Source organism: Gymnogyps californianus, chromosome 3 (genome assembly GCF_018139145.2).
Source record: "Gymnogyps californianus isolate 813 chromosome 3, ASM1813914v2, whole genome shotgun sequence".
Lineage (NCBI taxonomy): Eukaryota > Metazoa > Chordata > Aves > Accipitriformes > Cathartidae > Gymnogyps > Gymnogyps californianus.
The window spans coordinates 17,317,458-17,344,887 of NC_059473.1; the positions used below are offsets into that span (position 1 = coordinate 17,317,458).

The 27,430-nt window shown below is 42.3% G+C and overlaps 1 protein-coding gene across 1 annotated transcript; it reads left to right on the forward strand.

Moving 5' to 3' along the window:
- The first annotated feature begins 1,835 nt into the window (after positions 1–1,835).
- LOC127014477 (lutropin-choriogonadotropic hormone receptor) lies at positions 1,836–27,430 on the forward strand. Its single transcript, XM_050893889.1, has 11 exons — positions 1,836–2,014; positions 9,472–9,543; positions 12,443–12,517; positions 14,405–14,479; positions 15,034–15,108; positions 15,204–15,281; positions 18,002–18,070; positions 18,748–18,822; positions 20,031–20,216; positions 22,858–22,938; positions 26,166–27,430. The coding sequence occupies exons 1-11, from the start codon at positions 1,836–1,838 to the stop codon at positions 27,322–27,324; spliced, it is 2,124 nt and encodes a 707-aa protein (XP_050749846.1). The 3' UTR covers positions 27,325–27,430.

Consider the following 27,430-nt stretch of genomic DNA (forward strand, 5'->3'; position numbering starts at 1 on the left):
CCCAGATTTTTCCTCACTGATTGCTCCTCCCATAGGAAACCAAGCTGCAGGACCCCAGAAACCTGCTACTGCTCATGACACCAGCAGCTGAATGTTGGGAAAGGGTCAGCAGTACCATACGGACAGACCTCAAGGAAACTGCACTTCACATGAGCAGGTCTTCAGCAGGCCACCAGCAAGGGCACAATGTTATCCTACGTTTGTCAGCTGGCACGGTTCAGTTGGTCCCTCGCTTTCACAACCCCATCACTTTCCTTGATTTCAAAGGTGATGGGGAGGTGGGGAGGAGGGGGACAGATCAATATAAAGGCACATGCTAGCTGGAATTAGGTAGACCATCCATCAGAATAACCCTGCTGTAGTGGTGGAGAAAAAGGGTATGCCAAGCATAGCAGAATAAAGTGATGGAGTGCACCTCATAACCATTGCAAGGTCAGAATAAAAGCTAACATCACTATCAGTTAAAGTGGAGCGGATGATGCTGAAGGAAGAAGGTTGAGAGGATGGTAGCGCTCTCGAGAGGGACAACAAAGCAGGGCTTTGCCATCCTACCCTCCTGCGCAAGATTTGGTTCCAGTTCCCGATCCAGATGGACACTGGTCATGCTGTTGAGGCCAGTCCAGGGGAGTTGCTTAGCACTTGCTATCTCCACCTCCTAGCCCCCGCTGGGAATACAGAGATGCCCCTGGACCCGGCACGTCTCACATGCCGCATTCCTGTCGCACATTTTAGTCCTAAACACCGAAACCTGTAAAAGGCTTTATTATTTGATTCCATGAGTTCAAAGCAACAACTGGAAGAATCGTCTCAGGCAAAACCCATGTTGTGCTGGGTCATTCCCTCCTTTACTCTTTGACGTTTTCCTGGATACACTTGAAGACAGAGGTAGCTTTTGATTATGTACCCATACACTTCTACTTAGTTTGCAAATCCTGCTCTGGGGAGCGATTATCTTTTTTGGTGGTTTGCTCCATCGCTCACCATAAATAGGGTCCTGATTTCTAACTATAGCTTCTAGAAGGTATAGTTGTAGTAATAAATAACAACGGCAGCAATAATGATAGTTACGTGGAAAACAGTCCCTTACAAAATGAATGGACCTTTGTGAAGATAAGTAGTCCTGAGAACATGATTACTTCTTCCACGCAAAGGGTATAATTGATCATAAAGTAATAAGTCGCGCACCCTGAAATGCCTCTCTTTGATGACACAGCAGGCAAATTACAATCCTTCATCAGCGATACAGTAACTGTGCGTGGAGCCATAAGAGAGCGTTTGACAGGGACATTTGTATCCCAACCATTCCCATCCACTAACGAGGCTGCTATATCTGCACAATAAGCTTTTACCCCGTTAAGGGAACTGCGACATATTTTCCCCCAGACACAAATTCTCAAAGCAGCTAATAGCCAGACAAATGGGAGTTTTCAGGGCCCACACTTCCACCATCTCAGCTTTCACACAATGCAGTCTGATGCAGAGTTGAGTGCGTGCTTTGCACCGACACCACTGGCCAAGTGACACCTCTAGGAATGGAGAGCATCACTTGTGCTCCCAGTCCTCCTAAGAGGGGACCCTGGGGCCTGAGCTGGTCACAGAACTCACGAAAAATCAAACGAAAGCTTCCGCTTGCCACCCGCAGGCTTTGCATCCAACTTTACCACTAACAGCACGCTGAGGAAGGAAAGCCCCGGGGGCCGGGGTGCGGCTCCCCCGGGGCGGAGGGCTGAGGGCGGCGAGCCCGCCCCGGGGCGGGGGCGGGAGGAGCCGGGGGGCGCCGGCCGCGGCCCGCGGGCGGCCAGAGGCGAGAAGCCAGAGGCGAGGCGCCGCCGGCCATGGTGCCCACGCTGCTGCCCCTCCTGCTGCTGCTGCTGCTGCTGCTGCTGCCGCCGCCGCTCCTGCCCGCCGCGGCGGGCGGCCGCTGCCCGCCCCGCTGCGCCTGCAGCCAGGCCGCCCTGCGCTGCCCGCCGCCGCCGCCGCCGCCGCAGGGGGCGCTCCCCGCGCCCGCCCGCGCGTAAGTACCGCGGGGCGCCTTGGACGGCGGAGGCGGCGGGGGTGGGGGGGATGGCTGCTGTTACCGCTTCGCCCCATGCGAGGGGGAGCGGGCGGGGGGGCCGGGGCGCGGGGGAAGCCCCGCGGCGAGGGTGCGCGCCTGCTCCGCGGGTCGGGAGGGAGTACGCGCCCCGCGGAACAGCGGCGCCTTTCCCATCGCCCCTGCGCGTTGAGGAGCGCCGGCCGTGCGCTCTCCCGGCGGGGCGGTAGTTTTTGGGCATCGGTGAGCAGATCTGGTGGTGTACTTGGGCCTGAAGTTTTACTTGGGTTTTGAAGCTTGCCGTGCGCCGCCTGAGCATTGAAAGCCTGGCGAGAACCCGGAGGCAGAGTTTTCTCCTTAGGAAGAAGGTGCACATCCTTTCGGGACGTTTTCTCAATGGGCAAAATGTCGCACTCTCAAAACTGCATGCCGTATGCCACCAGCCTCAATGACAGAAAGAAGTGGTACAGTTGTCTGAACTTTCTGTCCTCTCTCACCGTGGCAGGAGGCAAAAGCTGCCTTTCCTATTTCAAGAACATGTGTAGTGGCATAGTTAGCTTTAAAGAAACCTGATTAAAAGGTTGATATTTGGTCTTAAACCTTATGTCAGTTCTGGGGTTTGTTTGTTTTTTCTTTCACAAATCTGACTGACTTCTCACAACCTCTTCTCCCAAAGCTTGTGCAATTCAATGACCCCTATATTAAAGCATCAAAATCCTCTTAGCCGTGCTCGTTGCCTCTTTTCAAGGTCCAACTCATTGACAAGTTAGTGGCTAATATTTTTTCCCTCTCTGGTAGTAAAAAAGCTGCTGTGAGTTTTGACAGCTGTTTGGACCTCTGTAGCGTGGTCCATCATACCTTTCTGCCTAATGCTCCTCTCGGAATTAGGATTAAATTATAACAACAGGGAATCACAGGCATTCCCTTACCCAACTCCCACACCATACTCCAAGCTCATGATCTATATCAAATACTTGATATACATAGGTATTCAAGTGTTGTTGTGTTGTTTACGGGCTCAATTACAGCACTGATCTAAACAATCGTGGCGTCAAAATATGGGATTAGACGACCAACAGATAGCATAGTTGCCGTTTCTAGGATCCCTTGGTTATCTGTGCATGAATTGAGCTGGGGTTTTCTTATTATGCCCCTGTTGGTAACAAAGCCTGTGTTTTCCATTTTCATCTGATTTGTTTGTAAATTTAACATGCTCTTGAAATTCCCCAGGGATGATACTATCCCTGATCTCCTCTTTTCTTTCTCCCTAGCTCGAGAATTGATAGGAGCAAGAAATACTAATTTGTATTAATCTTGAGCCATGCGAATCATTCCTCCAAAGTCAGTTTTTAGAAAAATCTCTGTCCTGAATTTGTTTCCTCCCCATTTCCCTCTGTTACCTTAGTGTCAGAGAAAGCAGAGCCCATGGATGACTGGGGAGACTCTCCATAGTTATTGCAACAAGCATGTTTCTTCCCTGGTGTTTGTACCACATGCAGAGCCGGCAGTGGATCGGTCACATGAAGGATCCCTGCAGCAGCAGAAACAAATGGGGAGGTTAGTTTTTGCAGGGATTTATCGTGTTTGTTAGGACAATGCACATCACAGCCAAGAGAAGTTATCAAAAGCTCTAAACTTATGTGATTTTTTCTTTCTTTTTTTGGTTTATTTTATTTTTCCTTTTTCCATCTATCAGCCCAAGAAGAAACCACATCCCAACCTCAATGATCACGTTAAGACAGATAATGGGCTTATGGCTGCTGCCAGTTATGCTTCACTCAGATCAACAGGGCTAGATGATGGGTAAAAATAAGAGAAGAATTTTTCCCTTCAGCCTTTAATATAACATTTAATCTTTATGATTATACACAAAGTCCAGCAGTTAGGCTGGCTGTAGGAACCAACTTTACAGTCAGAAAAGAGTTCAATCAAGATTCCGCTCAATACTCCTACAGAAAAAATATTTACACTCAGATGTCAAAGAAATCCCTGTCTTTCAGTCTGCATTTGCAGACATGTCCAGCTCCTTCTACTTCCAGGCCACGTCCAACCTGATTTATATTGAACCTGGAACTATTTCTTTGTATTTTTTGTTTTTTTAATAGAAAGCTTACATTCATCATACAGTTACAAAGCTGTACTGATGAACGTAGTCTCTAACCCTACAGGTGTACACGTATTCTTGCTCTTTTTTTCAGTTCTTATTCAACCTCTTTTACTTTCCTTTCACCTCTTCCTTTGATTTTCATACTAGTGTCTTCTTATCTGCTTAGCTGTTGTCTTCCCCTCTCTTACTCTTTCCCCTCTCTTGCTCAAAACTTTTCCAGCTTTGTGAGTACTGACTCCCTCTCTTTCCATACTTTACCAATCTTTTTAGCTTTCTTCTCCGCCTGCACAGCTCTGTGTATGAGAGACAAAGCAAGAGAAAGTTACTTTTGTCCCTTCAGAGTCACATCTGTACCTGTGTGCGCCAGAGGAATTGCAGTGTAGTGCTTGCAAACGCACTAATAATTTGGGAAAAAAATGCTGCTCCAGATTGTTCCAACACAGTTCCTGGGGTGCCCACGTCCTTCCACTGGTGCCACTATAACACAGAAACCAGACCTCAGTAAAGTCCTTCTTACTAGTATGGTCAGTCAAGAAAATAAACACCAATATGTAACTCCAGCTATACCTAAGTACTTCGAGCCCTGATGCTGTAATGAGCTGCGCTTCCAAATCTACTTTTGATAATTTGTTATATCCCAAGTATATATCCTGTAGGGAAATTTCAGCCATTTTTTGTTACCCAAGTTATTCTTGCCATGTCATATTATTGCTGGAAGAGTTTTCAAAATGATTAGACTTCCGACAGGTTGAAGAATGATGTGTTTTATACAGTCCTGAATTGACCATATTTTTCTCAGGCTCCTGTTTTTAATTTGGACATTACACAAACACTATAGAAACTCCATTATCTAGACACCTTTGTATGCCATTTTGGCTATAGCAGCTATGCATCTTCTTAGTCTCAGCAGAAAAATAATCTTTAATACACCATTATATTTTGAAACAAAACATGATTTTCCTTCTTTTGAAGTCTCGTATGTACTTTTGGGGTTTTTAGCAAAGTCTAAATGGATAGGCACCCAACTCCAGCTGTACAGTAATGGGCATTGGATACCTAATACCTTTCTGCCCCTTCCAAAACCTCATTTCAGAGTGAGGTTCACTTTGCTGTGCCTGAGTGTGTGCCCCTGTATACAGGGCTTCTGCAGTACGGTGAGTGGCACGTGATTAGGCACCAAATTACCAGGCACCAAATCCAAAACTTTGTGGCAAAAGCCTGAACAAGTAGACAGTTCTACCATGTCTTCACTAAGGGCATATTTCGCTCTCTTGAATTGACAGAGGGATTCAGTTTCAGGGCCAGAGTCTCTTTCATACGAGATAATGTATCATCACCCATCATCACCTAGCGGAAAGTACTCTTTGGCTGCTTGTGTGATATATCCAGCATCATAGTTCGCATTTCAGGTAGATAATGCTCAATATACAGGGCTTTAAAAATCATGCCAACACTTTACATTGCCCCCAGAAGCTGATAAAAATCCTAGGAAAATGGTGGGGTTTCAGTCTTAGTTTCAGTCAATATTCCCAATCCTTCTGAGGTAAGTCCAAGGACACCACAGAATAAAATGTTTGCCACTCCTAGCAAGAGTCCACCTTATGCAATCACCTTTTGGGCATTAGAAATATGAGTAATCCTATAAAATAGAGACACACTAAAATACAACAGCCAACCCAGCTACAGTAACACATTCATACCTATTGCTATAGGGCCTGTGTTCTTTTTTTTTATTTATTATCTGTTCAAATAATCACTTTTTGCAAAAGGTGAATTCTGTAATACAGAGATTTTCTCCAGTGGTGTGAGTGGGCTTGGGCTTTGATTCCTCATCAACAGGACTGCGAGTGGTCCTGAGGTCTTTGGGCATCTAGACCTCTCAAAAGCTTCTCTTGGAGCTTGAGTCTATGTGGTAGTGCAGGAGCAAAGCTTATCTTTTAGCAGATAAAAATTGTTGTCAAGTTGAGTCAAGTTGTCTGTGCTATATTCCAGATGCAAAAAAAAGGACGGTAGTGGTTTTATGTCACTGTATCCTTGGGACAGACCACCCCATGAACATTTTCTGAAGAGCTCTTACTGTTCCATCTATACATTCACAACAGGGGAAGCAGAAGGTGGTTTGCTCTTGTGGTCCTACTGGCCCCAGTAATCCTAGTAACAGGAAGATAACCATCCCTGTGAAAAATCCACTCTAAATTTATGATTATTTCAAAACAAAAATAGAGGAAATAAATGCTAGCTGAAGAGAGAAGGACAGTATTTTAGCTACCAGGCAAGGACAGGATTTGGTCAATCTAGGTGCTGTTCCTGTGTCTCCCAATGTTCTTGGATAGTCTTACATGTATTTAGCCTGGCCATTTGAAACCTTACTGCCTAGAATGATGTACCTTGAAAACCAAGCTTGATTTATAGAAACGCTAAGGGCTGGTGAATGCCAAGAAGGCTGGCTGGCTCCCCACTCCTTTCTGTCCATCATTTCTCCAAGGATGAAAAGTCCCGCAATTATCTGGAGCCACAGTATTGTCAGCTGCTGAATGGCAGGAGTCAGTAGAAGCATACAAGTTGTGATGTATTAACTATGAAAGAAACATTACAGTTTTTCTTAAAAGTGCAGAAGTTCATCCTTTAACTAACAACACTCTTTCAAACCGGTATTGGTAACTTGTATTAAAGATGAATGTGTCCCTCCTTTCATGAGCTATAGAAGTCAGGCTAGTAGCATGGGCAAGTTAGACATATAAAAGCTTTGTAGCTTTGTAAAACCCAGTTTGTACGTACTTTTTTTTGTCAAAAGCTTCCTCAGCTCTGAGAGGTGAATAACTGGTCACATCTGAGTGTCACAATCTGAGTGCTATCAGAAAGAAATCAATATTTAATTCCTGTCAGTACCTGCTTGAGTTTCATTGTGTGCTATCAAAGACATCAGTCATGTTCAACAGCAGAGACTTCAACACATACGATAAAGCCTCGCTTTACTCGGCACTTTGGAAAGAATTAAGCCTGCAACAAGCAGTTCAAAACTCAATTAACCTAAATGCTTATACATATACACAGGCTGGATTGTGCTTTGCAAGCTAAAGGATCTTGTTCAAAATGTTGTGAGTGGAGAAAGAGACATCTAAATGAACATGTTTCCCTTTAACACAGGCAGAGTTTGAGATACAAACCACAAAGGTAAAGCGGACAAGAATAGGGATGGGAACATTCACCTTTTTGGTGAATTTAAGATGTCTTTATTGATGTGGACCTGTCTATGCGTGCTACACCAGTATTTTGAGGATTAAGAGAGAAGGCTGATTATGAATTGCCTTTTTCCTTTGTTCTTGCTGTTTTGTGAGATGCTTAATGGGACGAGGTAATGTCAACGCAGATGAGTTCACAGTTCCAGCTATCAAGGTGAACTCAGGAGCGTTAAAAAACAAAAACCAATGAAGTTGAAATACAGAATGGATTAAGTGCCATCATGCAGTTTAACTACAGTACGTATTAAAGGTGCTGGGTCATCCCACTTAAATTTAATCGCATAGCTGAGGTGGCTAAGCTCGGCGCACCATTGCCAAAGGTTTTCTGCAGGCAGGGGGAGCGGGTCACTCCGAGCTATGCATTACAGGAATTTACAACAACCACACTGCTCACCGGCACATCTCAGGGAGGTAGGAGGTTCTTTGGCTGAAGATTTTGATGTATTTAAAAGCCAAGATCTGCTTTTATTTTTTGCACTTTGAGGCACATTTCTATTTCTTCTGTAAATGATAATATTTTTTGCAAACAGTTTCACAAAAGGTATGTTTTCTTTTGCAAGCAGCCCCAGCTGATGGTGCAGTTATGAAGAGGTTCCTGCTGCCAGGGTTATAGAGCAGGAATTTCTCAGCTTCTACTTTTTACTTCTTCCTGAAGTTGTTTTCCTTTTGGCTCAGACTATTGAGCCCTACTACAGGATTATCTCTACCCTTCTGTCCCCGCAGGGGCAAATACATTTTTCAAGACACATGACTTTTACTTATTTTCATTTCTGATTTAACCAAACCTCACACACAACACAACATGCCAGCATCCATGTAGAGACCGGTATGACCCAATCACAGTGGCGTCAAAACCATATATATCCTTACAACATCCCTATTAGGTAGGGAAGCATTGTTATTCCCAGTTTACTGACAGGGAGACAAGGTGCAAGGAAACGAAATTATTTGCCAAAGATCATACAGACTGTTTGGAACATAGCTAGGAATTGACTGCCAGGCTCCTGAGTACATCTGCTAACGCCAAGACATACATATGTGTGACAGCCTGCCACTATATTGTATGGACACGACGTGTGTGTATATATATAAAATATACATATATGTAAAAGTTGATAAATATTTTTAATTGTCTTCATATACAAGATTATGACAACAAAGAAAAAAAGCAGGTTTTATGAATAGCACAGAAACATTTCAGTCAAAAAACTTGAGAGACGGTTTTTAAGGATGGGAAACAAATGTCTCTGACTAGATATTTGTAATTAAAAAGCAAAATAGAGCAATTATCTGTTTGCACAGAGATAACATCTTGAAATATGTTAAATATTTTCCTATGGCCATTGTCAGGGAGAGTGTGGTCATGGCTAGATAAATTGGCTGGTAAAAGTCCTGTGATTCAGATGTGGAGTAGAATGGTAAAATGCAGATCTTTCTCCCACATTATGATTAACTTCTCAGTCAGAGTAATTAAAAAATTAAAAAGGAAAATATACACTTGCTTTTAATCAACTAACCACACTGATGCAATTTATTATTAAAAAAAACCAAAAACCCACAGAAATAAAACCAAAAATCCACCACATCAGGCCAGATTTGGATCTCTTCTACGCTTGTACGCAGCCAGAGCATTGCCAGTGAATTCAGGGTGCCATGCTGCAACATTACAGGGATACTGCTGAAAGAACGTGGTCCAGAGAATGCAAAGATACTGTTTTATAGAGAAAAAGCTTTACATGAAAGCCACTTTTTCTGAGGAACTAACTTTAAATAGCCTATAGCTTCCTTTGACTGTGAATGTAGCAGACCACTTCCATCAGACTATAAATTTACTTAATAGGTTATGATTATTATTGATTTGATGGTGATTAGTCTCAAATTTATGCTGTTGAGGAACTGACCCAATATCCTTTGAATTCCATTTAACTGAGATCAATGGTAAATGGATCAGGCCCCAGAGGTACGGAGAACTGCAGGCGAAATAAAGTGGCTTTATGCTTTTTTGGTTTTCTGCCCACAATAATGGTACAATCTGTAAACAAGGAAACCCCATGCCTTACAATCCTTTCCTCCCTCTCTTCTTTTTTCAGATCATTTACTCACCTGCCTGTAAAAGTAATCCCATCACACGCATTTGAAGGGCTTAGAGATGCCTTCATCATGTAAGTTGACAAAATTTTTCATAGGCTTTTCCTTAGTTTCTTGCTAGAAATTCTATCATAAACCTCCATCCCAAATAACATCTTTTTACAATAACATGAAAATGTGTTGCTAAAACATACTATTGGTGAAAAAACCCCACTGGGGAAGGATAAACATAGCATTTCTTTTCTTATAAGCAGTATATAAAAGATTCTTTGAAAAGGTATGATTTTCAACAGTTGTTTAACAGATCATACAATGAAATATTAATCATGTTGGAGAGAACTGGATACAGCTTAATAACTGATGATAGGTGCTTTTGATTGGCAGAGGAGATATAGATTTCTATCATAAAATGTTATCACTCCCGTGATAGCTATGGCATTCTGTGATTATACATTTATGTAGCACCCAAATAAGATATTTCTTTGGCGTTTTGCACCAAGAGATAAGCTTGGCAGGGGATCAGTAGGACTGAACCCTTTCTTGGATCTTTCAGTTTACAAGTGCTGTAATTTTGCACACCGGGTCTGTGTTGCTTCCCCTCCCTTGGCTTTGTACCTATTTTATATCAAGGTCTCAGACCATAAGGCTCATCTGACCACTTTTGCCATTATTTCTGTTGTTATTCCAGCTGAAAGATGGCAGGCTTGGTTCTCCATTATTTATTATCTTTTATTTTATCTGCATTGAGTGGTCTCTAAAGGACAAAGTTGATGACACACCAGTGCAAGGCAGAACAGGGGAATGACCTCCCCCAGAACCTAAGCAGCAGCACAAATGATGCCACTTTCTTTTCAAGGTGCACTTTTTATGCTTCTCTTCACCTATGAAAAGCACATAGTGCTTCATATATTAAAATATATATTAGATGTTACATAATTTATTTTCAAGGAAACAAAAAGAGAAAGTAGGAAACCCTTTCGTGGTGCATTCTTGAAGGCAAAGACTTGAAGGATGAGGGTAATGCAAGTGCCTGAATAGACTGAACTGGACTAGCTTAGCTTTTAGTGCTCATTCATTAAACAATTTTGGCCTAATTATAAACTTGTGTGTTCCTGTAGCTCTAGCAAGTAGAAAGTAAGCTAAACTCTGCTGCATATATTCCACTGCAATAAAGTATTATAGTACAATCCAATGGCGCTGTATTCTTGCATTCACTTGCATCTGAATGATTAAAGAGAACTTACCATTTTCAGATGGGAGACCAACTTTAAATCTACAAAGTTTCTCCTGCCTGTATGATTTGAGGCTAAACTTTCCCAAACTGTATGCATATCCTATTCTTCACAGAGCATGTTTTTTTCATTGACATTTTCCCTTCCACAGAGAGAATTTAATTGATTTCTTTTTGTCCTTTTAATGTATCTCTCCAAATTAACAGGATAGAAATCGATGTATTTGTCTGAAGTGAATCTATAGAACATTTCATAATTTTACTGAGATTTAGTGTTCCTTTGAAAAATGCATATTTTTAAATTATAAATCTCTAAATCATCTATTTGGCAACTCATCACCATCTGCAAATCAGATGATAAATTATTCTCACTGCCATAAGTCATTCGAACATATGTAAATGGTAAGCCAGTGGCAGACAGGAGGGATCCCATGGAAGGACCATGTTTCAGACCCCAGACCTGAAAGAGTCTTCAACTTCTGCGAGCAGGCACTGATCCCTCCCAGCCCATGAGTCTCTGAGGATCAGGCACCCAGCAGGCCACTTGTTCTACATCCATCTTTCATTTATGAGTAACTAGTGCAATACCAAAAATAGCAATCATCTCACTGAATTCTGATTATGGAAAATATCATGAATATTTCTGTGAGAAATACATACATGTTTAATATATGATGTCTAATGTGCATCCCCCTTTGCCACTACAAATGAAAAAATTCATTCTGGTCTAAGGGTTTTTATATCAACACCAACAGGAATTGTTTTCTCGTAATTGTAATGGAAATAAGATAACTCTCAGGACTGTGACAATACTGACTCTGATTTTGTAGATGCGTTCCAGTTGTTTAGAAAATATTTTTTTTTTCTTGACAGTGTATAATCTTAGGTTTAGTTTGTGTGCCCTTCCAGTCAATTCTGTTGAGAGAAAACACTGTTTTGAAGACCTTTCCCCTGTATATGCATCAATATGTACTACTTTACTTACTTTTAGGAGTCAATTTTGTGTAGCCTCATAAATCTTAATCTAGCAGGCATTTAACAAGCATCAAATGAGTGGATTTTTTTTCTCTATATTCAGCATTGGTTATTCTTAAGTATATGTGCGGAATAGGAGCATCAGTACCTCAAAATCCAACAGTGCCTACAAAACCAGTCATGTTGGTTGGTGTAATGATGAAAAAGAACCACTTCCTTTCAGTTTGCATGCATGTAATGAAAATGGCATTTAAATCAAGAAATTATTCATTAAGTACACTGAATGCATATTTGTGTATTTCTACATCTGTGGATTAGATGACCATCATCCTGACTTAATAATAGTGTATGAAGCACCGTGAACATTATCTACATCCTTGCCCGTGCAAATAAATTCACTAAGCAAGACCAACGATAGGAGCAAAAGGTTCACAGGCTTGGGCTGACTCTGTTTACATTAGTTCTGGCCCTTAGTTGCTACCTTACCTACAATTTACTGAGCAAATGGAGATTGGCTGTTACAGAGATACTTATTCCAAAGGGTTGGCATTCCCTTTTGCCAAGACAGCAAAAGGCTGGTCTCTCTCAAACCCTACTGGCATGGGCTCTCAGGGTGTCTGAGGTGAGGCATGGACACTGCTGCCAAACAAGAGTTGGTAGGGGGGTTTGAACAACTATGTATAAAAGAGGGAAATACAAAGTGGAAAGCTGATTTCTGGTATCTTTTCTGTTAATGTATTGCTTTGTGTCTGCCTTTTTCATTATAGTGAAATCTCTCAGAGCGACTCCCTGGAGAGAATAGAAGCGAGCGCATTTGACAGCCTTCCCACTTTGTCTGAAATGTAAGCATCAGTTAGAAAAAGGCATCCATGTCATGATTTAGGATCATCAAGGAGTAGACAGTCTGCAGAGAAGTATTCTTGGACCAAATCTTTCTCTGTTACCTTGGTTGGCTTTGGATTAGATCTATGATGAGAAACATTTCTCTTCAAAGTACCATATAAAATAGTGAGCAGTCTGTAAGGTCTAGCCTTGGAGATCTAAATCATGCAAAGACATCCATGCGTAGAAAGTCCCACTGCTTTCAGTGGGTTCAATGGCAGGAGCAGAGCTCTGTGTCTACTTCTGCCGGCACTGTCAAGCTTTCTAAGCGGGGAAATAATTTGAGATGACAACAGATGAGAAAAATCTTCTTTTTTGAAGATGTGGTTTTCAAAGCCCTGCAGTATTTAAATACAGCTGCTTAGTATGCATAGCTCTTCTTTTGAGCGCTAAAATATTACTCAAACCGAATATGTACTGATTTTAAACTTGACCTGCATAGCACAGGCATCTGAGAGAGAGAGTGAGTTAAAAGCAATGACTAGGAGAATGCTCTGAAATGTTTAGTGAAATTGGAAACTATAAATCTGATTCAATATCTCATTACTGCCTTTTTCACATAGCATGATCAGCGAGTGGCTTAAAAGTGGTGCAACTGAGTGAGGACAAATCCATCTCTTTTTTTTTTTCCTTATATGTGAACTCCATTGAAGCCAGTTACTCACATAGGCAAGAGATAACAGATTTGTCCACCTCTGATTGGGTCCAACTTCCACTAGAATCAATGGTGGGTTTAGGGAAGGAATAAAAGATTTGACCCCATGCATTCACCTACAGTTTATGGATAGCTTGTCATTTTCCTGTCTTCCAAAACCAAAAAGCTAAGCAAGACCATTAAAGAGGCTAGCAAGAAAACGTGTTTGAATCTTGAATGCTCTACATGCCTCACATTGCAAGGGCTTGATGTCCCAAGCTGCACTCAAGACCACAAGATCAGGGCAGGTGGGTTCAATGGCATTCTTGAATTTGAACTCTTGTTGCAATTTCATATGCTAAAACCTTTGAATTTTGTAAATCATGCATAGGGAGGGAGCTGGGCTACAGCTATTGGGCTTTTATGCAAACATAGGTTTACGACATAATATAGCTGCAGAAAGTGCTCCTTGATTGAGAGGGTCTGCCCATTTTTTGAGCGACCACTAGCAAACAGTATTTCTCACACACATATCTCCATCTCCCAGTTTCTGCAGATCTAAGCAGGCGTCTGGTGCTACTAGCCACTGCTCTAAGGAAGTCCATGGTGCTCTAAGGGGTTAAACCATCTGAGGAACTGCCTTTCATGGCTAGGCAGAGCATCAGTAATAGAATGGAAACACGGGATGATGCAAAGGGATCTGATTGCGGGGCACGGACCAGGCACACACACACATGCACAGAGCTCGGGCTCCTTGCTCAGCCCGACCTCCAAGACCACCTGTTGGAGGCACAGTCATTGTGACTGCAGCATGCTCATGCCCCTGAACCCCTGCGGTAAAGCAGAAGCTCACTGCGTTAGGCACGCCACCACCCCAGAACGCATATCCCAAAGAACCGGCAGACGACAGCAAAATGCTAACTCCCGCCAGTGACCAGGATATCCAAGCCAGATCATCTCAGCTCAGTGAACTGTGAGAATTCAGGAGCTGTTATCTCTTGTCGGCTACCTAACAATTACAGGCCATTTTTATTACCAATAGTGCTTCGAAATGCACTCGTGGTATATTTGTAGAAAGTTTGTTCACAGCAGGAGAGCCTTCTGCCATATTCTGCACTTGACTTTTTTCTGACAAGGTCAATCACAAGCAAAATTCAGGACCCTCCCAAATGTATAACAATTATAATACTGAAATATTTTTCCCTCATTACAGATTAATCCTGAACACGAAAAATCTGTTGCACATCGAGGACGGAGCGTTCAGAAACCTTCCAAGGCTAAAATACTTGTAAGAAAGAGTTCTGTTTCTTTTCTGTTTGCTTTTTTCCTTTCTCTAAAGGAGGAGACAAATTACAGAAAGGAGTATAAGGAAAAAAAGTTTTTCCTGCATTACAGTACACTAGAAGTACATACATCATTTACAGTAGCTTTAATGTGCACTTAACCAATAGTGAGGTCTTTCAATAGGCAAGAAAATAAAGTAACCCAGGGCAGGGCAGTAATGGACAAAACAGTAGTAAAGCCTGCAAATTAGTTCTGCTAAGTGCTTATTTCTAGAATAAAACTTTCAGATTGACAAGGTACTATGCAAAAGGGGTAACTAAAATCTCTTCCTTGTGCTTAATGTAGAGAGAACATATGCTGCTTCTCCAGGACACTGCTTGAGGATGTTACAAAACTTATTTTTTACAGGTTTTACAAACGCAATTGGAGACTAATTAAAAGTTATGATATATGTCACCTTTTCATGCATTGTTAAACTCGTACCTATCGAGTTGGCTTCTTGTTACATCCACTCTGGTAATCTTTTCTCCTGTAAGTAGGAATTATGCTTTTCTCTAGGAGCATTTGTAACACCGGAATAAGACAGTTTCCAGACCTGACACAGATCTTCTCATTAGAAGCTCATTTTATTTTGTAAGTAGAGACCCAACCTAACCCAGCTGTAAGTCTTTTCCATCTTGTTCCTGGATCACTGACAAAAATACCTTTTTTTTTCCCCCCTCCCAAAGGGAGCTCTGTGATAACTTGCGTATGACAACTATACCACAAAATGCTTTCCAGGGGATGAACAATGAATCGCTGACACTGTGAGTAAAATAATCCTAGCTCCAGTTCCTTCTACAAGGATTACACTTCTGCTTGAGGAAAGCAGGTTGACTTTATAAAAATCTTGAAATTAAGCCCCATACAATATATGTCTGTATTGTGAGTTAAATTTGAAATGCTTAGGAAATAGAGGAGTGTTTTTCAAGCTGAAGAGCAGGGGTTTATTCAAAAGCTAACTTCACTTAGGAAAGAAAATAGGAGGAGGAATCCAAATCCTCATCTTCCATGCAACGTTATTTTAAAAATACCATCAACAGAACATAAACTCCAAAAGCTGCTCCAGAGGCCAAAGTCTCTCTTCTTCCCTCAAGGATGCAGTTTCTTGAAATAGTGCTTTCAGGGACCGACCAGGCTGATACTACTGATCTAACGCTGCTGAGCTTCAGCTGCACAGGGTCCCTCTGAAGAGGAGGGAGAGAAGAAATTGGTACGAAGTACCACTGCTTGTTCTTACCCTGATTTCTTTTGACTCAGCTTACGTTGATTCCCATAAGTCTCCACACCCAAGACTTTCCTCTTAGCAAACTGTGGATTCCTTGCTGCAGCCATCTGTGAGACGGGTGGGTTTGATGCTAAGTGAGATGCCCCACCCAAGGAACTCAAAAAGCAGCAGAAAGCCAAGGTGAGGTGTCATCTGCCAGCACAGCAAGAATCATGTATGGATTTCGCAGCAGCCTTGTCCTCACAAAAACTTCCACAAAGAAGTGCTGAAATAGGAAAAATCACAGACTGAGCCTCTCTGCAGGACGTGGCCGAAATACAGGTCTCCGGAGGAAGGACCAGCCGAGCAATAGAGGGCAGCAACAGGCCACCTACTTTGTGTTGTAGCCACAAACACCAGTTTGGAGGCCAGTAAAGCCAACCTTTTCGGACCAGGCTGATTTTCAAAATGCAGTACACATCCAAATGGGGAGCCTTGCCTTGAGACGAGCGTGTACCAAAACCCCCGCACAGAACTCCATGAATATTTGCACCTGCAAATGAGCTGTGCACATGAGCAAGAACTGCAGTTGACTGGATTGGGCCCTTCATCAGGCTGATGTGCTGGCATGACAGTAACTTTGACACAGATTTTATAAATTGACCAATACCTTCTGAAACCATTAGAGGAACTGAGCATAAATGTGACTGAAGACTACTCCTACACGATGTTAAAGAGGAGCAATTGCTTAGATTAGGGCATCAGTTCGTCTTATGAGCCTTTTTCCTACCAACAAGTTCTCAAAATAACTTCAGCAAAATTATGATTCTGTTAATGGTGCAAGAAGATGAACATACAAGAGATGGAGAAAGGTGCTTAAAATTTTTACTGTAACCCTAAAGTGTATTAAATGGGAGGGAGTCCAAGTCAGTCAGGAAACAGCCAACGATCACTTTTCTCCCATCCTTTTGTGATAGGGATCTCCCCACAAGAAGAATAGAATTATCTTATCAGCAGCTTCCTAATTGTAGAGCTACACAGTAACTCCACCCCGTGCAGTTAACTGTAATTAGCTGAAGTAATTCCTGTTGTTGCAGCATGGTCTGGTGAAACACAAGTAATCTATGAAGGTGTAAAGTCAGCCTGCAGTAATACTTCACACTACAAATAGCTAATTTAGTCTTTCCAACAGAGTTTCATGTGGATGGGGAAATCAATCCTACATATTGTGGTTTTTAAGGAAATCACTAATTTTAGCATTGTGCTGAGATAGAGCCCCTTCTCCTATCACATGCAGCCAGGCGCTCCCCACACTTCAGCTTTTCTTGGGAGCAGGTTCCACAGCCCCAGTTTCTGCTCTCCCAAAAACAAGTGGAAAAGGAACAACAGAAATTTTGTTTAATTTATAAACTGCACCAAATTTTCTATTAGAGCTTAATATTAAAGAAAAAATACTATATACAAATTATTATATTGAAATTATATTGGAAACATGAACTTAATATCACAAATGGATTTTTCTCAGTGAAATCAGACCCATAGGTTAGATCTCCTAATGAAGGAAAAGAGCTGGACTTCAGGTGCAGCAGAGCCCAGCCTGTAGGTATCTGGCCCCAGGGTGGGGAATCAAGAACCCAGGGTAGCACCAAGTGTTCCTGTGCAGCACAGGGAACAGCAAGGTTTCCACAGCACAAATCAAGCCTGGCAGCAGTACTTTGGAGGAGCCGATAGCTCACTGACCACTGGATGATGCACAACTCACCCCTGCCTCTCTGCAAAGCTGTCTCTTGGGCTGCTGGAGGATTTGTCTGTCATCAGAGGATCTGCAATCCAGCAGCACCCTCTGGGCTTTAGCGTTGCTTTCCATCTGACACTTCTCTAACCCTTGCAGTCTTCCATTTACACGTGCTGACACCACAAAATCCAGGTCTTTTGCCTCCAGGTTGTTGTCTGTGTGCCAGGAGCTTACCTAGACTAATGTCTTGTTCCTGGATCTCAGCCCAAGGTAGGCACAGGTGAGCCCCTTGAAGCGGGGAGGATCCGTACGCAAGCCAAAGTTCTCTTCAACAGCTAAACAGGAAGGTGCTTAGGGAATTTAAGCTGCAATTTTATCTTAATTTTAGAGTTAACATATGTCATGCAATAGTTACCTTTGTTCTTTATAAGCAGACCCTCTAATCATTAAAGTGAATGCAGCATTAAGATTTGAAACCTGTAACACATAACATAATCTTGTCTTTTCCAAAACTTTTTCCCTTACATGTTTTTTTTAATCCCCAGCAAATTGTATAAAAATGGATTTGAAGATATCCACAGTCATGCCTTCAATGGGACAAAGCTGAATCAATTGTGAGTATATGTTTCCCCTCCTCAGTATTGTTTTTAAACAGTAAATAATAGTTCAAATACAGTCAAAGGCTCTTCCTTCAGCTTAACGGGCTATGTCTTGCATTTCCTGATACCCATTGGAAAACTGTGTGTTTCAGTGTCACCGCAACTCAGTTGTTAATCCTGCAGCACTTACTGCTTTTCCTGAAACACCATCCTTTAGAATGCTGCAGTTTTAATGAGAAAAGCTCATCATTTTTAATAAAATTTAATAAATTCTTAAACTTAGCAGCAATAGTGCAAAGCTTGAAACTGTAGCCCAAACTGAGGAACATAGATTTTATGTCTGGAAACATCAATAGTTTTTAAATCACTCTCATATGCTCTGGGACTAGCCTCTTGGTTTGGGCAAAACTTTTGCTGCATTTTTGTACACTGCTACTGCAGTGAAGGAACCAGACTGGTTGTTCCTGGTTTAAGTCAGAAGTTGGAAATGATCAGAATTAAGTGTAGATGATAATGATCTGATGGCATCAGTGGAGGGGAAGGTCGCATGAGAAATACAAGCACTCCCAGGCCAGATATTGCAACAATAACCGTTGTGGTGGGAGAAAGGATTGAAATAGACAAGAAGAAGAAACCAAAAGAGGATTAGTTTAAAACACAGATGTAAAGAGAGTTAATGTTTGATTCCACAGAATCCTGAAGGACAATAAGAACCTCAGGTGGATACACAACGACGCTCTGAGAGGGGCCACAGGGCCAGATGTCCTGTAAGTATCCACCACTCCATTGCCTGGGTTTATAGGTGTCCCACGGGAACTGCGCTGTGCTACATGGGCTGCGTCATCTCAGCAAACACAGGCTTTGAGTGTGGAAGGAGACTTGATCTCTTACCCTCTGCTTGTAAAATGGAAACATGTCAATGAGATGCCATGAAATTACAGGGTGGAAGGCTCGGTTTGCACCTTGACAAATGCATTTCAGCCAGTTCGAGCATTGGCATTGACCTCCGCTTCTTAGATGTTTCGGCCTTTGCTTTATTTGTGTCAGATCCCCCTGATCCTATTCCTGTGCCTTATATTCTGACATTGCAAACTAACTTGTCTTTTGGTAGGATGAGTATGTTTTTACAGTGTATTATTTTAGAATTTGGTTATAAAAGTGAACTAGCTGATTGCATGCTATAAGCCTGTGCTGAATAAAACACATTATCATCATCCTCATGCCTTATTAATCAAGTACTTACTGGAAGGAGGCGCTGGCTGTAACTCCATGCAATAAAACACAATGGGTGGTTCTGTAAATAGTACTCTGTGTCGCACGTGCCATTTTGTTCCTTTTATTGGCACTTTACATCGCATTACTAATATCACTTTCACAATTGTAGCCTTTTTTCCCCTGTTTAATGGCCTGACTCTGAAAATCCATAGTCACGTTGATGGCCTTTCCTCACACAGACAGCCCCTCTGAAGTTACTCTAAGCCAAACTGCTTAAGTTTGTCTTGGCAAGAATGATGGATTCTTTTATGTGTTTTAATTAATAACCATTTAATTAAAACACCTAGAACAGCCCTTCAGAGCCAAGCAGAGAGCCAGGAGGGTGTCCTACCTGTTAGCTGGCTGGAGAGTCACATTCGCCCACTTTCTCTCCCTTTCTCTGGCCTAAAGAGCCATCCCTCACTCCATGCACAGTGGCTTTCAAACAGAGAGGTCAGGGCACAGCCCCTGGAGCAGTGAGTTTCGGTTTCCCCAGCACAAAGTGAGCTCCTTGCCTCACTGGGGCTCCTGGGCCACGGGGATGCTCTTACCCCGCTGCTCTGTAGTTTCACAGACCATGTTTCTGAGCTGGGTATCAGGTGCTGAAGTGGCTTTGCAGATTTAGACCTTTGTGAAAAATCGAGTTGCTGTTACCTACCGTCGTGCTTTGGCGGTATTTTTATATGCATGAAAAGAAACGAGAATGCTCTTTATTTCACAGGGATATTTCTTCAACAGCACTGGAGTCCCTGCCTAGTTATGGGCTCGAGGCCATTCAAGTCTTAAATGCAACGTCATCTTACTCGTTAAAGAGACTGCCACCGCTGGATAAATTCAGCAGTCTTCTAGAAGCTGCTCTAACGTATCCCAGCCACTGCTGTGCTTTTCGAAATCTAAGGACAGAAAAGTAAGTCCGAATAGCACATTATTGTATTTCAGTACTTCAGAAGCTCCAAAATGGCAATTCTGCTTTATTCAGCTCACGAGGTTTGATTATCCTTATTCCAGTTACAAGGAAGCTGTGGTATGTAGCAAGGCCTCACATGAAACAACAGATCTCTGCTAAAGCCAGGACAATTATCTCCATTTATTTTAGAACAGAAATGGATCCCATCCTGTGCCCAGGATCTGCCAGCAGGAACATTATTCTAACTTGCTTAAAGCTTATATTTTTCTTGGTATCTCAATTAAAAAGCCTACTGGCACATGGAAGATAGATCTCCATCAACAGCATGTTGCCCTAAAAAAAAAAAAAAAGAACCCCCTGTAGCCTTTAGCTATGTAGCTTATTTAATGCAGGTGATATGATGACCTAGTAGAAAAGGCAGGCTTTCAATTACCCACTGAAATAAGGACCTGATGCAAGCCTACAGAAGGAGGTTACCCAGTTTAGTTCCAGTCATTTCGGATAACAAGAGACAGTATCGTTCTCCCCACAACTGGAAACCATGGCGCAGTGAGAGCTTTGCATCTGCTAATTCGGGGCAGTCAATCTGAGATAACTGGAGCTAATTTTTCAGCATTTTTGTTTCAAAGAAATCAACCCTCGGTTGGCTTTAGGCAGCCAAAGCAACTCCAAATGAGTGTAGCTGAAGCTATGAGGATGCCTCACTCCTTGTCTGTCTCAAATGAAGGCTACAGAAAAGATGTACTGAGCAGTCATTTGTGAGAAGCCTGATCTGTGTGACTTGGATGCCATCGCATCAGGACTGTGTTGCAAAGGCAGGAGTAGAACGCAATTCTTTAGGGTAAAATTAGGGGTGATACTATGCTTTGTCTGCCTACTTCATTTTACTAAGTGGTTCCTGCTTCTGCAAGAATAGAGCAAAGATTCTACAGTCAAGGGTTTCCATTGCTACCGAACTCTGATTCAGTCCCAGATCAAGTCTCTGAGTGTATTGAATGCAGAAGCAATTCTGGGACAAAAAAATAATATTTCATTCATTCTGATGAAGATAACTACGTTTCTGATATTGTATTAATTTTCAGGTCCTTGACTTTGCAACCCGATCATGCTTTATAAAAACAGGGGTGCTTTAGTAAGTCACTTTCTTATATTTAGTGACTGTTTTCTTAGTAAACTGGGAAAAAAAAAAAAAAACAACTGCAAATCAGGAAACTAGACTGCCCTCCTAACTGGAGCATCAGCAGGGTTCAGAGCAGTGGTGATACGTTACCTATCTGCACAGCCCTGGCTGCTGGAAAAACCTGTACAAGCAACAGGCTGTTATCTTCCACATGACCAGCTACTACCAAGGAATGAGAGGCAGATCTCTGGCTGTTTTCCTTGCCATCTACTGATGACAGCAGAAGACCACGGAGACTGAGACCTCCCAAGACCTTCCCAGGTTACACAGGGAAGAGTCTTTGCGTGGTTATGTATTCTCATGGTCACGCAACTGCAGCCTGTTTCTGTCTCCTTCTACCCCCTTCTGTTGTCCTGTACTCTACATACAGTCATCCCACCTAGTTTTCACTACCCCTGCCCCATATTCCATTCCTTAGCACCTATAGACTGCACTCTCTGATCAGTGACATATGGTGACACGGTCTTACATACCTCTGACTGGGCAAGCAGGTTCACTTAAGTCAGCATCACAGACATTAGGGACATAAAGTCCTCAGACTAAATATTCTTGAGATTTCTGGGGTACAGTTGTGGTGTGCTCATTCCCTGAGCCGTGTAAGAGAGGTGGAAGGTAGCATTCAGTTCCCTAGACTTTCTTCCACTGGCCTGAATGTGGGGGGGGAAAAAACCAAAAAAGCAGGTTATACCACATCTTCAAAAAGTTACAAGAAAAAACAACTTCTGTTGCCATTCTATTATTTATAAGCATCACATAGGGGCTTAGATTGGTATCTTATTTCTCTCATTATATATAAAACTTTATATAAGCTTCCAGGTGTCTGAATCTCTTAAGAGTACACAGAAGAGCTTAGTGGTTTTGCTGGCTCTTTCTACTGTCGCAGCAATGAGGTCAGACAAAGCCATTTCCATTCACACTGGTAGAGTACCTGACCCATACTTTCAAAGCCTCAAAACCAGAGATTTTGCCAAATATGTCATCTTTCAACTTGTACTTTTCAAATTGCTTTACTTCCAGCAGGTAAAGTCTACCTCCAGATCCCAAACAGTTTTTAAAATAGAGTATCAGGCCAGCTTCCCAGCATTTCTTAACAAGCACTTCTCTAAAAGCCAGCATAACTGCTACTGTTCATACTGGTGGCGAATCTGGCCCACTTCAACACAATATTTCATAAGGCAAAACACATCTTTTAATTCCAGCTCAAGTTATTTCACTATAAAAAATACATCATAAACAATAACGGAGCTGAAAGACTATCCTTGTACCCCCATGAGGTACTGCCTACTGTCGCAATATTTGAAGCCTTCTCCTCCCCACTTCCAGAGGTCTACATGAACGTTCACACTGCCATGAGGCCAACTCTAGCTTACCTTACGTGTCTGTGAAGATCACTTGCAGAGAAGATGAGAATTTGGCCAAAATACAGACTGAAACTCAACTTTCTTTTCATCCTTCTTTCAGACAAAATTCCTTGCTTTCCATTTTTGACAACTTCTCCAAAGAGTGTGAAAGCACCATGAGGAAACCAACTAATGAAGTGTTGTAAGTACTTCTCTGCATACAGATACTGGAAGTAGCAAGTATGGACCTCCCCCTCCTGCTGTTCATGTGTTTTTTCCAGAACAGCATGTCTTTTGCTGCCAATTCAGTCACCCTTACAAGTTGCACAGTGGTAATTTTACTATCATTAAACCAATATTTGTGACTTTGATGTTCAAAAGGAAAGGAAAAAAAACCATAATTTCATGAGCTTTACTCACTCCAGCTTCTCTTCTGAATTCTTGAAAGACTTTCAAAACAGTGATTAAATATTTAAGAAAGTTAATGGCCTACATGGAGACTTTTCATGCCCTGAGATAACTGCAGTTTTTTGTGTGATTCAAAGAAGAGCTGCTACTGTTAACATTTTTTTTGCCTATAGAAAGGATAATTAGAAATCTGTATGTCAGTAGTTTTCCATGGTAGAAATAGAGTCCCTGAGTTAGAAGTGTGATGACCCCATGCAGTTGCTTTACCTCTTCTAAATGTTTCTTTCCACATCATCACAGTTCTGTTTGACAGTGTTCAGTGGGATAAGGAGAAAGGCTAACATCAAAACTGTTATGTTGGCCATGCTGGATGACACAGGCTCTAAACCACTATTTAATGGAGAAGTTTAAGGATTTCCTACTATTCATCCCTCTACAGCTAAATGGGAGACCTCGGGACTTCTCATCAGCCCTGACATGGGGTCAGAGCATTGTAAAGTCTAGAAGAAACAAGGTTATGGCCACAAAATTCCAACAGCTAAATACAGCTGAAATGCAACTGATTCATTGGGATACTGACTTCCTTGGACATTATCTTGTTTGCTAGTTGGTGAGGCCTCCTACGCTTGCCCTTTGGTTTTATTCGGCCTTTTGTAAAGAAACAGCTGCCTTGATTCTCTTGTCACCACTTCTCATTTGCTGCCTGCCTGCAGCATCTTTGAGTGCCTCGCTTAGTCAGTCCTGTCCACTCCTAACTGCAAAACTGAAGCACTTCAGGACTACAAAAAGGCAAAGTCCAGGCAGTCAACAAGACCAAGAATATATTGCCTTTATCAGGCAATTGGCTTTGGGGAGACACAAGGTGAGGCAAGGAGGTAAACCCAGAGCATTAGATCACATTATAAAGGCAAGTGAAGTGACACGCCAGTGAGGAATATGATCACACAAATCACCAGTGCCTATGCCAGAGTAATCCCCCTGCTTCCGATTAGCATCTGTTGCACTCCTACTGTGCATTAAGTAGTCTGCCCAGTCTTACATTAAGCAAATGGAAGTAAGGTCATGAATCATGGGCTGAACGGCTGCAAGTTGCAAAGTTTGGGAATGTCGTGGTTTAACCCCAGCCAGCAACTCAGCACCACGCAGCTGTTTCCCCCTGCCCCCTCACAGTGGGGTGAGGAAGAGGAAAGGGGGGAAAAAAAAAAAAAAAAAAGTAAAACTTGTGGGTTGAGATAAGAACAGTTTAATAACTAAAGTAAAATATAATACTAACAATAGTAATAATGAAATATAATAATAATAGTAATGAAAAGGAATATAACAAAAAAAGGAAGGGAGGGGGAAGAAAAAAAACCAGTGATACACAATGCAATTGCTCACCACCCGCTGACCCATGCCCAGTTAGTTCCCGAACCGCGATCCGTGCCTCCCGGCCAACTGCCCCCTGTTTATATACTGGGCATGACGTTCCATGGTATGGAATACCCCTTTGGCTAGTTCAGGTCAGCTGCCCCGGCTGTGCTCCCTCCCAGCTTCTTGCACACCTGCTTGCTGGCAGAGCACGGGAAACTGAAAAGTCCTTGGCTTAAGATAAGCGCTACTTAGCAACAACTAAAACATCAGAGTGTTATCAACATTATTTTCACACTAAATCCAAAACACAGCACTGTACCAGCTACTAAAAAGAAAGTTAACTCTGTCCCAGCCGAAACCAGGACAGGGAACTACAGCAGAAATCGGCTGAAAGTCCCAAGCTTTTATTAGAAAAAAAAGCCAGCTTGCACATGGCAGCATGTTTACATGGCCTCTCAGGAAATCACAATCATTTTTTATTAATAAATAGAGTCAAACATATTCTCTGCTCTTCCCATTTAAGCCAGGCAAGTAAAAGCAAGACATTGGGCAGTTTTTCATGTAAGGAGAGAAGAGTTAGGATAACAAGACTGGGAAGTTATTTGCCCAAGAGGAATAGCTGAAAAGCAGCTCAGCTTCATTTGCCAGTTAAGACCCTGCTCCAGAAAAATAGTGTAATGTACATGCTTTGGTAGATGTGAAAGTTTACGTGTGTATTGAAGTTATCCCAAAGCTACCAGTTTTCGGAACAGTTGTCCTCAAAAGAGATGCTTTCTAGGTCTCACACTGTGGAGTGAGTGTTTGCCCACCAAACACCCATGGTCAGGATGATTGTGTAGTTGTGAAATAGGTACCTGTTCTGGCAGGGAATCAGAAGAGACAGCGTTTGCTTTTAAAATGTTTCATCTTTGGTAGGCTTATCCCCACACTATTGATGACCTAGAGATTAGAGAGGTCTATTTTAAACACCTAAAACATCTATAATTAGGCATTGGGTCCAGTCTAAACTTAATATATTCCTAGCCATCAGCATTATCTAGTTAACCATGCACTTCTACTCCTCACTTTATAATACTGCTTACATCAAATTCCTCAGCACTTCAAGTCATATGTAGTCTCAGGACTTTGTTCGGTAAGCGCATTTCCTAAGGGAGGTAAGGGTGCACAGTTAAAATCCTTAGGTTATTTTAGTTTGGCTTCTATGACTGTCTGATAAACCTATATGCATCAAACCTATAATCCACCAACTTGAGCGTTACTGTAGGTTGAACTGCAGTCTACTGGCAGCATGAGGACGATGGCTCACTTACAAAGCAATCAAGATAAAGTACTTACAAATAAGTAAGTTGTATAAGAAAGCATTCCCATGAATGTGACTATGTCTGCTGCTCTCCAAGGCTGCTACCCAAACAAAAGGCATCCTTACAAGGCTTCATTATATGTAAACACCATGTAGAACCACATGTAGGAAGCAGCTGTTTTAAAACAACTGTTATCTGTTGTATTTTACAAAACAGTGCAAGCAGCATGTAACAAATAGTTCACTGCTATTTGTGGGGGGTTGGTTTTTTTAATTGTTAACAGAGACGACTCTTACAACACATCGCTGTGGTCAGCAGAAAAGAACATGTACCCATTTGCAACAGATGAAGAAACCTCTCCTTACAGCTACTCAGCCATTTTCGATGACAGTGAAATGACCGGCTTCGACTTTGAGTATGACTTTTGTCAGCCTAAAATACTCACATGCACTCCGGAACCAGATGCATTTAATCCTTGCGAAGACATCCTGGGATACAGCTTTCTCAGAGTCCTGATCTGGTTTATAAACATCCTTGCCATTGCTGGCAATTTCACTGTACTCCTCGTTCTCATAACTAGCCATTACAAGCTCACTGTTCCTCGCTTCCTCATGTGCAACCTCTCCTTTGCTGATTTTTGCATGGGACTTTATCTGCTGCTCATTGCTTCTGTTGACGCCCAGACAAGCGGTCAGTACTACAACCACGCAATAGACTGGCAAACAGGCAGCGGCTGCAGTACCGCCGGCTTTTTCACCGTGTTTGCAAGTGAGCTCTCAGTGTACACGCTAACAGTGATCACTATAGAAAGGTGGCATACGATCACCTATGCCATGCAGCTGGATCGAAAGCTACGACTGAGGCATGCCGTACCGATCATGCTCGGTGGCTGGATATTCTCCATTTTAATAGCAGTGCTGCCTCTCTTAGGGGTCAGCAGTTACATGAAGGTCAGCATTTGTTTACCCATGGATATTGAAACAGGTCTTTCCCAAGCCTACATACTGCTGATCTTAGTGCTAAATGTTGTCGCCTTCATTGTCATTTGTGCTTGCTACATTAAGATTTACATAGCTGTTCAGAATCCAGAGCTAGTAGCTGCCAATAAAGATACCAAGGTCGCCAAGAGAATGGCGATACTGATCTTCACAGATTTTACCTGCATGGCCCCCATCTCCTTTTTTGCCATATCCGCTGCCTTTAAAGTACCTCTCATCACAGTGACAAACTCCAAGATCTTGCTGGTTTTATTTTACCCTGTCAACTCCTGTGCAAACCCGTTTCTCTACGCAATCTTCACCAAAGCATTTCGAAGGGATTTCTTTCTGCTGATGAGCAAGCTTGGTTGCTGTAAGAGCCGAGCAGAGCTTTACAGGATGAACTATTTCTCTGCTTATACCTCCAACTGCAAGAACGGCAGCTCAGCCACAGCCCCCAGCAAAGCCTCGCAAGCGCTGCTGCTGTTGTCGGCGTTAGAGAAGCCATATCCTGCAGTACGAGACAAGACATGTTACAACGAAAATTAAACCGGAGTGCCAATAGATGCGGCACTTTGCAAGGCCAGTTGTAATTATTCTAGTGACTAGGGATTATTTTATAATACCTTGAACGTTTCACAATAAATAAAAATGC

Coding starts and splice junctions, on each gene's coding strand:
- LOC127014477 (XM_050893889.1), top strand. CDS start 1,836: ATGGTGCCCACGCTGCTGCCCCTCCTGCTGCTGCTGCTGCTGCTGCTG. Junction 14,480..15,033: donor CTTCCAAGGCTAAAATACTT/GTAAGAAAGAGT, acceptor GCTTTTCTCTAG/GAGCATTTGTAACACCGGAA. Junction 15,109..15,203: donor TTAGAAGCTCATTTTATTTT/GTAAGTAGAGAC, acceptor CCCCTCCCAAAG/GGAGCTCTGTGATAACTTGC.